Here is a 14,282-nt window from a genome sequence, read left to right as displayed (position 1 = left end):
TTTTTAACAATAGAATTATTTTTTTCAAAGTGTTTCAAAATGGAAACGGGCTCCAGTCTATTCCCCTCCTTCCGCCTCCCAAATTCAAACGAATCTGGCAAAAATTTCTTCTCAAAGATATCATAGCAACCTCATGCAACTGAATCTTTTAAGACATCTAGGAAGACTGTAGAAGTCCCCAAATAAAATTCAGGACTTTTAAGCAAAAATGCAAGTTAAATAGCTCAGAATAAAAGGGAGGAGGAAGGTCTCAATAATCAGTAATGAAAGTTACCCAATCAAACAAGAAATCTGGGGGATTCCAAACTGGGTGCCAGATACAGGGCATTAATTTTAAATACCTCATTTAAAGTTCAGTTTGCTGTGACTACAGGAGCATGACCAGACAGAAAACATGACAGGCTTGCAAAAGCGCCCGGCTGATCCTCCGGGGAAGGATGCCAGCAGTCACCCCTGCACAGTGACCAGTGCTGCAAGCGGCTCCTAAGGGCAGGGCTGGCACGAGCCCTGCAGGGACATTTCACGTCCACAGAGCAAGGCGAGGTGGCCCTGGTAGCACCTGCTGAGCGTGGAAGGTTCATAGGAGAGAAGAGCAGAGCAGGAGAGATGCAAAGATTTTTTACATCCAGGAAATGGTATTGATTGCCACTGCACAGCAAGAACCAGTATCTTTTTCTCCATAATTTTAAGTTGCTAGCTGCTGCAACATTAATGTCAGCATCAATACCTTTGGAAAAGTGGGGCAGCAGAAAGCACTGCCAGTATCTCTTGGCAAAACATGCCACGTTTATATCCTTGTTAAACAGGATTAACATCAGGAATCAAAAATAACATCTGGATTTGGGGGAAAAAACAGAACAAAACACTGATTTCACCTTAAGAGTCTTTATGTTGGTAATGCTGAAACAGTTACCATTATAAGAGTTATTTTTACTCTCCAGATCTTCTACCACACACTCACTTCAGGGTTGAAGGCAAAAAATCTGTTTATTCCAAGACATTTATTTAACATTCAGCACAAACATTAATATAGGCTTATTCTCAGCATGTATGCAGTATTTTGGAGCAGTTGTGCCCATGTATGTTAACAAACTGGGTGCATTCTTTGTCCTCTACTAAGAGCTCACTTTAAAACACTCAATAAGACAATTTGAGCTTAATGACTTCTGCCATCTGATACTTCATATTTAAGCAAATGACTTCAGCTATACTATAGCATTAAAAAAAAGCAATCAGGAACAACTCAGTGAAGAAAACAGAACTGATCTTTGCACAGCCGAAACACTTATTCATCTAAAACTGCTTTAATTTCTCTGGTAATACAACATATTATTCATCTTATGATCCAGTGTGCATGATGGGTTTGGATGACAGTTCACTTCTGTAGTTTCAGGTTATGGCTTTTACTTTGTTGGTGACAGATTAGCTTTCATGTTTATAAGCAGGCGAAGTAGCAGAAGGTGTAACACAATCACAGAGGCTTCCTTGGGAACAAAACCAACATTAGCTATCCTGTAAATTGTAAAAATTTATTTGTAGTGTGCTTCAGCACCTATCACTTTGAAGCATCAGTGACAGACAAGGCCAGCAAATTTAACTTCCTAGGGCCAGCTACAGCACTCACGTAACAGCCTGATGTTGCACTGCGTCGCTCCTGTTTGATGCACCCATAATACTGGTAATCACCAATAATTTACTTTTATGGTTTCCTTTAGCATATTATTTCTTAACCCTGAAAAGCAATTGTTCTGAATGCCTAACTAAGCACCCTGTTCTACAGTTCATTTCACATCTACTCGATGTACGTTAATGAACCAAGAGACAGGGTCAGCTCTGTCAGAGTGCCCCTGCACCTGCTGAACACAACTGCACAAACTCACTGACTTGAGAAAACAATAGAACAAAGCAAAAGCTCAAGGCCTGAGGACTTCATCATCATCACATGAGATGTGTACAAAGTCAGCAAGTGAGCACACCGTAACACTTGAATAGTTTTCCAAATTTACACCATGCTTTTGTAGGAAACAGTGGTGGCGTTAAAGCTTTTTGAGGTTTTTCTTTAAGCAAGAACTAGACAATTTGCATAGTGAAAATAGTAGGTTCTGAACTGGCCAGCCTCTTCCCTGCTTTTTTACCCTTTTAATCAATTATCACTCATTAATAGGAGTGATTTTCACCAAGACAGTAATCTTTATGTACTCCAAGCTTTCCATGGGCTAAAAGTCAACTGCGAAATTACAGTCCAAGAAAAGGCATATATTCTGGCTATGATACCACAAGACTACAAATGTCAAGCTGGATGATCTCTGCTATCCATGTAAAATCATTCAGCAGTGATATGACCCTACTGGCAAAGCAGAATGATGATGTAATGCAATGATTCTCTACCAGTTCAGGAGGTTTTTAATGAATGTGAAAACCCTCTAGGGTGTAATTCAAAAACAAACAAAAAACCCTACCAGTGACTCAGAAAGGAATCCTAATTCCTTTAAAATTCAGACCCTGTGCCAGGGAAAGGGTGAAGGCCTACACATTACTAAAGTGAGGCAAGCACATGGCACTCTAATTTGCCACCCAAACTTCCAAACTAAGGTAATGACTTGAAACTGCTAGAAAAATTGTGAAAAAAATACAAGTAGATTTCTTGTATTGTTTAAGCAAAGAATTAAATGAGGTGCCTAGAATAATGCTTCTGCTTAATGCTAAGATTATAATTTATTAGTTTCAATGTAATTTTAGAGTCTTACCATACATTTGTCTTCCTGCATTAATGCTGACATGATCCTGAACAAACAGTATTCAGCCTATAGCATCTGAGGAGCTATGCCCTCATTTATGAAGTCAAAGTGAAATTCTGATGCAGTTAATAGGATACTTATTGAATGCATTAAGAAAATTCTCCTATTTCTTTTATAACTACTTCAAGGGCAAACTCTCCTTCTCAAGCACACCTGTAAAGTAGGCTATTCTCTATTTTCCCTTATCTCCAATGCTAATCAGAAAAAAGAATCATGACAGCTTTTGAGCTGCTCTATAAATTTTGCCGATTTTCTCTTCTACTACTCATTTTTTTCAGTCTTTTTGTACCTTAGAGGACTATATCTAAACTGCCCTCATACTGAAAAAGACTGTTCCTCTGTGGGAAGTGTCAGGGAGGAGAGATTGACACAAAATGCAAAAGGAATAATCAAAAGAGTAGCACAGCTCAGGTTTTCAAGTCTTTTAACAGAACTGACTCAGTTCACAATCCACAGAGGAAAAGAGTATCCACAGTCCCTAAAGAATTTCATTTGAAATCAAAGAGGAAACAAGGGCTTGTAAATGCTATTGTTACAGAAATAGCAGCTACATACACCCAGCCATTTCTATTATTCAACAGAAATACTCTGCATTTAATATAATCTGTGGTTGCATTGCCAAGTTCTGGACTGGCAATAAGGATGGGACATTAAAATGCATTGTTTTACCAGCTCCAAGGCAAGGACAAGGAATGGGATGCCTAATGAGCACTCAGAAAGGAATTATTTTTTCTTTAAAAGCTAAAAAGAAAGTTACTAGGCCATGCTGCTCCAGATTATGTCCTCTATTATCAGCAAAAATAGGTTCTTTATGTCAGAGGCGTTCATCAATTTTTCACGATGTGTGGGGAAGCCTTCTTTGTCCTTACACCTTTCAGGATCTGCAACTGCAAGCATATTTTTATGAAATCCTAGATAGATGTGGAAAAAAATTACTGGAGATAGGGTAGAAATAATTTCTAGAGATACTTAGAAGGCAAGTCAGAAACTATGAATGTATCATGTTAAAGGAAATCAGTATTGAGGAAATGCAGTTATGTTTGTCTTGGAAGCACATTGAGTTGACTGCCAAAAATACATCTTTGGCTTTATTTTCTGCTCACCTCACCTTTATAAATAGCAGGCATTTCAAACATCGTCAACCTTTGACTTATTGGAAAACAGATGGAAACAGTAAATTTGATCAGTCTAGATTTGAAGGGTAAGTAGCAATTGCAAAAGGGGACAGGAGGCAGGAAATCATTACTGCATCTGACACTGTTCTCATCTGAAGTCTGATATCAGCTACTGTCAAAAGAAAAATGACCAATCATTCAGTCACGCTAATTCCACTTGCAAGGCTACTGAGCTTAGACTTGCATATTGAAAGCCACTGCCCATTTTATCCAAACCCCTTTTTCTCTTTCAACAAGTAACACAATCCCCTTTCATAAAAAAAAAAAAAAAAAACAAAAAAAAACCTATAAATGTGATGCTGACTAAAAAAAGATTTCAAAATTTCAGTTATTGCAAGGAACGGCATTGTCATCATCTGTCCAATCCACAGATGGTCCTTACAAAGACTTCAGTAGCAAAGTTTTCCACTTCCCATGGCTCAGCTGGAAGCAGCATTGCTGCTAACAGTGAGAGCTGGCAAAACATTTGGGAATACCTAACAGAGAGGCAGGTAATTGTTTTATCTTTAAATTTTAAGGTGGCATTGTAAAAGGGAGTATTTATTGCTCTTACATTTCCTCCAGCAGGGCAAATCACAGAAGAATAAGACCACTAAATGTCAACTGTTTGCCTTCATAGGACACTGAGAAAATAAGGGCAAAACCCCCTTCACTCCCTTTGATATATTGCAAAGACAAAGCTTAATTTCATCAAGGGCAAACTGGCTACATGGATTGGATTATTCATTTCGTATAATGGACTTTGCTTTCTTCGTGCAGCTTTCTCAAAACAAGAACAAAATGAAGATAAATCAGCTCTCACTCAAGTCTGACACACTATATATATTTATGGATTTCTAAGACCTGCAGTACAATGGAAGCGAGGTATTCATTACACTTTTTTTTTTTTCCTCTGCAGTACTGCTACTCTTACATCGGCTCCACAGAAAATAGGCATGCTTTGCAAACGAAAGGTTGCAGCATAGCTCAGCAGCAGCTCCACGCTTCTCTTCTCCCTTCAGGTCTGTCTTTGCCATTACTGATAACATACAGCTTTCCCCCTTCCCAGCACAGAGGCCACTTTGATACATGTGCATAAAAAGGCACACAACAGAATACCTTTTTGATCCTCCAAGCAAAGGACTAATTGCCTCTTTCTGAGGGAACACCACTAACGTAATCCTATTTTGCCATTTCGACAACTGACGTAACCACCAGAGTTTATGAAATCTAAAAATTACTTCCCCCATCACTATGCACACTGTTGCTATTATGTTAAAGATCTGCACCCGTCTTTTCACACAAGAAATGAGCTAGTTACGCCAACCACCTCAAATGTGTAATCCCATTCTTAGCAATAGTGGTTTATCAACTGCACCACATAACGACAACACTTTCCACCACTTATTTTGCAAAAAGGGAATGACATACCTTATGGCATCATTGTATTTAGATCAAGGAGAAACCTGTGGCACAATACATTATGGCAAATGTTAACCTATGATAACCTCTTTAGAAAGAGGGAAAGAATTACTTAAAGTTGCTAGGCCAGACTTTCTTTTGACTTACAACACATTGTAGTTGTAATTGAGCTAATTACAATGAACAGATATTAGACCTGTGCAAAATCAGTGCAAAATCTCATACCCACTTATTATTCTGTTCATCTAAATCTGAGCTGCAACAGTAGAATGTGTGTCTGTAGTCAGTAAATATTGCCTGCGAGTATTTAATGTACTGTCTTAAAGGGAAGAGGAATGAGGTTTCCATTAAAATCGCCTCCTTTCTAAAAGTGTTGCACTTGCTAAAGAAAGATAGTAATTGAAAGGAAGATGACCTCCTGGGTAATCACATAAATAAATCAGCACTAGCCTCATAAAATCTCTGATGCTACCTAATACAACAGGCAGACGACATTCACTTGCCTTCTTCCTTTTCTAACCTTACTTTAAAGCAATGCTGGTTACACACAGAGAAGCTTTCTGCAAATCATTTAGAATTCTCAAAGGAGCAGGTAATCTAGTTTATATTTATTTTAAAAGCTTCATGGGGAAAATGCATCATGCAATATTTCCCTAGTTTTCTACAAGTAAACGAACAAAGCCAAAGTAAATCAGCAAGTGGCACGACATGCCAAAACCCAGAAACAAAACGAGCAATGAAATTGTACTTATCACTTAGAAAAATCTAAGCCATTCATTTGAGATGCTTATGTTTGGGTAACCTTTGGAAGAATGTTTGCTGTTCCATTACACAAACAATGGAAATATTAGATAAGGAAAATAACTGCAGTTGCCAAGAATGCTCCATGCACTCCTCTCAAATCATTAAACATGTAGATCTTATTTTATGCATATGTAACATACTGCAGACAGCAGGAACATCAAATGTACAGAACCATTTCATCCAGCCCCTGAGTTTGCACCGGCCCCAGGAGTGTGGCGCACAAATCCCTGAAGCAGTACATCTGCATGGCACTCTGCTGATACATCCATCGAAATACAGAAATGTAAAAGCCAACTTCAACCTCGCTAAGGCCAAGTATTACAACCATAACGGGCATGTTATATAGGACTTTGAGACAGTACTGCATGCCAAAGCAAATCTCTGTGCCTCACATGACTTATTAACACACAACCATCCTGACTAGATTTTTTCCATCTGTTCACAATCTTGAAAGACCTACTATGACAATGGTGTTTAATGTGAACTTGGGTCAGACCCAGCATTTCCACACAGAACAAAGCTGCAAAGAGCCAGATAAATAATAATTGCTTCTGCGCTTTTCTCTGCAGCGAGTGTGGGGGCAGGCGGGAAGGCCCAGCGCAGGCCGCGTGTCCCTCCCTGTGCTTCCCAGCCGGCCCCATTTGCCTTTCCCAGGCGGGCCCCCAAAGGTAGAGGCAGTCCAAATCCACCTGTGGGATCCCTCAGCGACAAAGAAGCATCCAGAACCTGCCCTGCTTCCCAGCTAACCAGCGTCCCACTGGGCCAGTCAGTACCTCTGCCAAGCCCAGCTCCCCGGAGCAGGCGGGGGGTTGTGGAGGCCCGAACAGGCCAGCAAAGGCAGCAAGTGTTTACTGCAGTGACTACAGAAAAATGTCAAGTTATCACAAGATCTTACCAGCTCAACCACGAGCCATGTTACACACATAACTAGGTGAAATACAAGTTTTAAGTTTCTTGGTGTTTTTTTTTTCCCATGCAAAGTATGGAAAAAGTGTTGCAAAATGCAACCCCTAGAGGCCTTTGCCCTGACAATACTGAAGGCTTATTTCACCGGGAAGGCTATTTTCATTGTTTAAATCAATCCTTCCATGTGGAGAGAACATGTACAAATAAGGACTAGATGTGTACTTGGAGTTTGGCTTCTGGCCTGGGTGTGTTGGCAAATTGGCCTGAACTACAAGTTATGTTTTGACATCACAAATAAGGACGAGGAGTTAGACAGCATGGCGATCTGGAGAGGGGACGAGCGGGTCTTCTTTCGCCGTGCTTTTAAGATGCTGCTTTTAAGACTTCCGAAGTACTTCAGCTCAGCCTCACAATCAAATACTTAAAATCTACTCTAGGAGAGCTGGCAACACAGCTTTTAAAAATATCATTTCATGAGTAGAATAATAGTCATCCTAACCTTGACTTTAAAATAATTTAAGAAAATCTTGAACTTATATATAATATTTGATGGTTCATGCATGATTAAGTGTATTCTTTTAACAACAGCTAAAATGATGCTATTATCTATTTCTTTACTTTCATAGTCTATTTCTGACAGTGTGGTTTTACACATTTCAATCTCTGGCAATCCATTATTTTATATTTCTATTTTAAACTTGTATTTATCTGAATCAAGTATCTCTCATTCCTTTCTCAAATTGTTTCTAAATTATTCACATCTGTAGCTAATTTAACATATTTAATGACATATCTGTAGATAATTTAACAACATAGTGGTGTACCCAACTGAAATTCAGTATGTACTAGCAAGATTAGCTTCAAAACAGAATATTAAGTTATTGAAGGCACATTTTTATGGAAGCAAGCTTGAGGAACCAAAACTAGCAAGTACTAAAAGCAACTGGTTAATTTTGTTGTATTCAGTCTTTCTTCATCTTTTACCCCATGGTTAAAATTGTAAAAGGCTTTTGAGTGTATAATAATGAAAAATAAACACACATACACAGTTGGCTTAATTGATACTCAGTCCATATCTCCTATACAACAAACATGCATTTAAAAAGAGAGAATAACTTATCTTGTATCTATCTTAAGGGCAGTTATGATGATTAAAAAGTCAACTTCTACGCTAGAAATACTATCATTTAACTGCCAGTTGGTTCCTTCTCTTGCCATGATGCCTTTTTACAGTATCTCAAGAGAACGACAGCTAAAAAAATCCCAAACTTGCATTTTTCATGTTAGAAGTAGGTTCTACCAGCTCACATAATAATGTCACAAATGTTCTTGCACTCCACCAGACTGTTTCTAGAAAAACTTAGCCTATCGGGTATCCACTAAACACCAACAGAAAACTTCTCCTGCAGTGATGTAACATTATTATCAATGTGTAACAACTTTTGGAGTTGCTCTTTCAGGCCTGACGGCACCGATATCAACATGGGAAAAGTTTTTTCTTTTGTATAAAGGAAGCATCACTATACACAGCTTCATTTTTCACATATATTGGAAATTATTGCATCCAAGTATTTTAAGCAATAACGGAAGTTAATCCACTAACCCGTCCTTATAAGGAATACATATTTTTGTAATATGAAGGGAATGTAGATGAAAAACTTACTGTAAATTGGTGCATACTACATAAAATTGTGGGTAAAATAAAGTTAAGCACTGGAAAGAGCGGATTCCAGTCTGATTTGGTATTCATCCAACTAACTCATCGCATTTTACCACCTGTCCTTTATAAGGTATCACTAATGCTCGAGTGGGCCTCAGAGACTCAGATTGCATGGAAAATGGTACAACTGTCATCACAGGTCTGCCCAATGGGGGATTCAGCGTTGTTTGGCAAAATGACAGCTAGATCTCGCTTATTTTCTGTATTACCAAATAATGAAAGTGAAATTAGGCTGAATAAAAATATTTTTAAAGAAAATTAAAGGAAACACATTTGTATTTTTTCATATGAAGTACTTCCATAGATTAGGAGGAGGTTCTTTTTATGGGTGCTTAAACGGTAGCTTTTCATTATAATATAATCACTTTAATGCAGGAAATCCCTTAGGCATAACTGAGAGCTGGGATCCACACTGCATCTATAGTTAGAAAAGTAATCAAAGAAAATTTAAAGAGACTGAAACCTTGTAATCCATAATAATGTTATGAATTTATCCAGCATGAAAATATTCTACTCAACATTCAGAAGACTTTTAAAGCTCCACACTGAATTAATACATCAGTTCAGAAAACACTGGTAAGTGTGTCTTCACAACAGTGTAAATATTCAAGTTATGCATAAAAGGTCTTACCTTGCAAAGTTCAGGGCCTTGAAAACAGAGCTTCAAAAAGGCACTTACAGTAAAAGTGATTGATTCTACCAGTCCATAGGTGGTACACCAAATATTAACATGAGAAATTAATTGCTGAGTGAACTCTGTCCTAATGGTCACGTTTTATTTTCTAAATATTGAGTAAAATGGTAAATTCAGATTAGACCATATTTTACCGAATTATAATGTGCCTGCTTCCAGGATACATTTTGAAACCTTGTTTCAGTAACTACTTAAGCCATACCCCACAAAATGACAAAGACTTTATGAAAATAAAGTTTAAAAGAACTTACAAGCCTGGGAAGAATCAGATTCTACAGTCACGTCCTTTTTGCTGCTTCATTCATATTCAAGGACTTTTGCTCACCAGGAGCTTATTGAGTTTATTGATAGAAGTAGTGCCCTGCAGTAATTCTTATTCTGTTATTCCTCATAAAACTGTGTAAAATGTGCAGTACTCCAAACTATAAAAAATAGTGGAAGTTCAGTTAACTGTGCTTCACCAAAGAAGAGCCTGGTTAGAAAAATGATTTTCAGGTGTAATGGCAAATTATAGAATTTCATAAAGATATTCCATGGGGAATCCACAGTTTGCTGCAAATACCAGAAGATAAAACCCTATGGAAGCCTCTACTCTGTATGTCAATAATTTATTTGTAAATCATGTCTACTCGTTAAAATTTCACTTACATGGAAGAAACTATTAAGTTCCTTTCCTCTAACAATAGTTGTATCTTCAAGAATCTCCTCTTTGTTGTATTTTAACTTTCTTCACTGTGCTTGAATACTGAAAAAGCAATGGCTAGGGACTTATATCTAAACATATGATTGTATTTTACATAAGCCTTTAAAGTTTTTCTATTGAAATCTTATGGAAACCTTCTCTCAAATGAAGATTTCTGAGTTTGACATATTTCCTCCTATTAGGAGATTCCTAAAACGATTTTTTCAAGCAAAACAATTAAAAGTAAGATGAAAACCTAGTGTGACTGGGAATTCCTATCATATGATCTAATTTAAAATTAAAACCCAGCAGTCTTCATGATGGCAAGGCTATGCTGATTGCCATTTGAAGCTGGAAATGTTTTTCCCTAATGCACAAGTGATGAAGTGCACGTAAGGCTTGGAGGAAAGTTACCTTATCTGAAGTATCAGATATAGATTACTGCTGGAGTCAGCATGCCACACTAGTTGGATCCACATGCTCTGTTCCAATATGAGGAATTAAGTTTCCCTGATGTCACAAATTGAACAGATAATGCAATTAACATCTCCTTTGAAGTTCACATTGACCAGGTAACCGCTAGAATGAGCTGGCAAAACTTTACTTAAGTCACTGAAGTGATCTCGGCTGGTCCAGACTGAGACTTCAGCTTTGACATTCTGTAAACCACTGAGGGATATTTACGATGCTGAATCCCTAGTGGAATATTTATAAATCAGTGTTTATTCTGTCATGTAAATATAGAGATCCTGCACTTCTGTCTGGAATTCCCCAGGTATGTGAGGGATATGTCAGAATTGCTGCATATTCTCTGAAGAGTTGTTTCTCTTATGTGCGACAGCTATTAGGCCACTCTCTGAAAAAGACAGACATCTGGAAATCTCAGACAAGTGGCAGGGTCTCATTCTCCTATCTCAGCACTCCTACTGGGAGCAATTTCCAGGCAGGAAAAGAAGTCCTGTCTGAAGGATCAGATATTTGGGCAAGACTAGAAAATCAGAGAGATCTGTTCTAAAATGTTCCATTTGCCACTTGCTAGTCTAGAATACAAGATTGCACATGAATGCTGGAGCGCTACTGGAGTTGGCTGCTTGTTTTAATACAGAAATAGCTCAATAATACTTTGCTGAAAAGATACTGCTCACAGCTTTATAGTTTATAATGCTTAAACAATACTGAGATTGTATATGATCAAGAGTAGGACCATGAAGAATTTACTTGAAGATTAGGCATTGACAACCACTCCTTTGGGACTCTTCAACTAGTGTAATTTATAGTATCACACTGTGTGACTCTACAGTTGACATGTTTATGAGTACACCAATAATTCAAGACTTTAAAGCATTTAAACAGAGGAGGTATCTAAATGATTAATTTAAAAAAGGAGAGAATGGAATAAAGCCAAGAATTCTATCTTCTTGAAAAAGAAAATAACTTAAAATGAACATCTTGGCTACTTTACAAGACAAGATAAATATTATAGACTCAAAGACTGTATAATTTCCAAAAGTGTTAACATTCCTCGGAGATGAAAGTACAGTGATGAAAACAGAATTCTTAGAATTAAACAGAACTTTACTTGCACTAAGATAAGGAATCGGTGAACAAAAAAAACTGCATGAGAAGAGGGAAACATCCCACTATTGACAATGTTTAATGGGGAGGTATTTGGGATGAGTGTTGAAAACTAGACTAATGACTGATGATCAGGTAGAGAACTCCAAAAACAGTTAGAAGAACAGCTACTGGAAAGTTAGGATTGGTATTATTAAACATAAAGTAAGGAATTTAATTATGCATACAAAAGAAGTTCAACTAATATAAAAACATTGATAGTGTCATATATTGATAAACTGAACAAACTATCTGTCGTAATACAGTAAGTCAAAATTAGTACCCACAATATATATATATATATTACATATTGATCTAAAAAGTAACACAATGTGCATCTCAAAAGGTCTGAAGTTGTCTAAATACCTAGAAATTCTTCTGAAGCAACCAGTCTGCTACCTTCTTACCCTCAAGGGTGTAAATGTTAAAGCCTCTATAATGCCATAAAACAGGTGTTGATTTTTTGTCTGTCTTGCATTTATCTGTTTGAGTAAACAGCACTTCTTTTATTCTCATGCTAGCTTTAGCTATAGCTAGACTGGTTTTATCTTCTTTCTCTGAATACTCTTCCTTTGTTTTGTTGTTGGGAATAAGGGCAGCGCCATGAGAACTGAGTTCACGTTTGAAACAAAACCTCTTACTCTCACTATCTGGAGAGCACTTATGCAAAGTCCCCTGATTCAACGGAAGTGAAATCTGCTTACCTTCTGTTGGTGATGTCTTCAGACGTCTGCAGAGCCCCTCTGTTTCCCCATATGTCTCTTTAATTTTTACTACTGCTTCTGTTCCTCGAAGTTCCATGAGGGAGCGCAGTTCTTGCAGTGTGCACCCAAACTCTCCTGCATGGTTGGCCTCATTTCTTTGGTTCTTGGAATAAAAATCACTATTTGTCATGTCACCCATTGTTGCTGATTATATTGCTCCACTCGTTAGAGTTGATACAATCTTAAAACTGTTTAAAAATTGGAAGAAAGTAATCTTGAATTCCAACCTAAGAGATTAAAAAGAATCCCGTGTGTGTCCGGCGAGCGATGTGGAGGATGCCTCTGGCGTGCAAGGTGTCCCTGACTGACTAGTGGTCCGCAGAATGGCTGCTTTCAAGGCTGCAGACCAGCTCCACTCCATTCACCATTTCCCATTATGCTGCACCCAAGCTGTAGAATCTACATGGTCATTTCTTCCTCTGGACCTTTGGGAACAAACAGAAAGGACTCATTACAAGAGTGAGCAATAATGCTTTATAAAGGTGATTTCAAATTTATTCTGTCATTGCAGTTTGACGTGTCATTTCAGAAAAGCTATGAAGAAACACTGTAGAGTTGTCCTGTAAAATGCTGCAGGTAGTCAGAGCTAGCATCGACAACGAGCATAACGCTAGCTCTGTCTTAGATAAAGCTTGCTACAGCTAGAGCACCAATAGCAGTGTTGCTTACTTTAATCAAGTCCCAAGAGCACAAGCTAAATGAGATGGCTCATGAATATTAATAAGTAAGCGATTAGTCCAGCATGCTAGATGCACCTCCAGTATACACTCTGGTTCATACAGCCACATCAATCTTTCATCTAACAAGAACAAAAACTCTCTTGTAAAGGCTACAAGGTAACAATAATTAGTTCAATGCTACTGGTTTTCACAATGGCTTTATAAAGCAAACCAGTTTTTCAGTGCAAGGATGCTAAAACTGGTGGAAAACCTAGAGTCACCATTACAAATTCAGAATACATTTAAATACATTACATCTTGCCACCTCGCCTTCTGTGAAAGTAAGCACCCCCCAGAGAAGAGCCAACACGCTCATGTGGTAGCCAGCGCTACAGCTCGCCTGGGGCCACTGCTGGGCTGCTCTCCTCCAGCACTGAACCCCTCGCCCACGGCCCCCGCAGCTTCGCCTTCGCAGCTAGAAATGTGTGAGCACGAGCCACCACACACACACAGGCTGTTGGCTTTTTTTCTTTTTTTTTTTTCCTTTTACCATGTTCAGTGTTGAACAAGTCACATTTGGATCATCTGGGAGATAGCTGATTACTTGCTAAAACCAGCCTTTAAAAACTGTGTCCCCTTCCCATGTTCTAATGAAGGTGGTTTAAATACTGATGAAACCATCTATTATATTTGGCACAGAGTTTTAACAGAGATTAAAGGTTTCTTTTTTTTTGCCTAAAGCAGGTTAGTACAAGCATACTGTCTAATCTGTAGGTCTCAGAATAGTTTTCTCATAATAAGAAAGATCTTCAAAAGAGCACACCATCAGCCAAATGACTGACAAACCTTTCACAGTCAAAGTGCATATTTTGAACTTTCTAGATACAGCAGAAATGAGTACATACATAAAGGACATAAAGAGGATTCCAAAGTGTTTCCAGTCCCAATTTTATATTTGTGCAACAACTTCAATGTCTCACCCACATATAGTTAACATAACACATAGGCTTGGTAATTCCACTGATCTAACTGCACTGCCATTGCTTTGCATGCAAGAAAGATCAG

The 14,282-nt window shown here is 38.1% G+C and overlaps 1 protein-coding gene across 12 annotated transcripts in view; it reads right to left on the bottom strand.

Moving 5' to 3' along the window:
- Positions 1-14,282, bottom strand: part of ATP2B2 (ATPase plasma membrane Ca2+ transporting 2) — a 430,835-nt gene that overhangs the window by 172,382 nt on the left and 244,171 nt on the right. For all 12 annotated transcript variants that reach the window (XM_032995794.2, XM_032995804.2, XM_032995798.2 and 9 more), the window contains one exon: positions 12,499-12,983. In XM_032995794.2, coding sequence (XP_032851685.1) covers positions 12,499-12,697 — 199 coding nt within the window. In that variant the 5' untranslated portion in view covers positions 12,698-12,983. The remainder of the gene's footprint in view (positions 1-12,498; positions 12,984-14,282) is intronic.

Source organism: Tyto alba, unplaced genomic scaffold, assembly GCF_018691265.1.
Source record: "Tyto alba isolate M040663 unplaced genomic scaffold, T.alba_DEE_v4.0 Super-Scaffold_49, whole genome shotgun sequence".
Taxonomy (NCBI): domain Eukaryota; kingdom Metazoa; phylum Chordata; class Aves; order Strigiformes; family Tytonidae; genus Tyto; species Tyto alba.
Note: the sequence above shows the minus strand (reverse complement) of the source record. Positions and strands in the feature narration are given on the sequence as shown.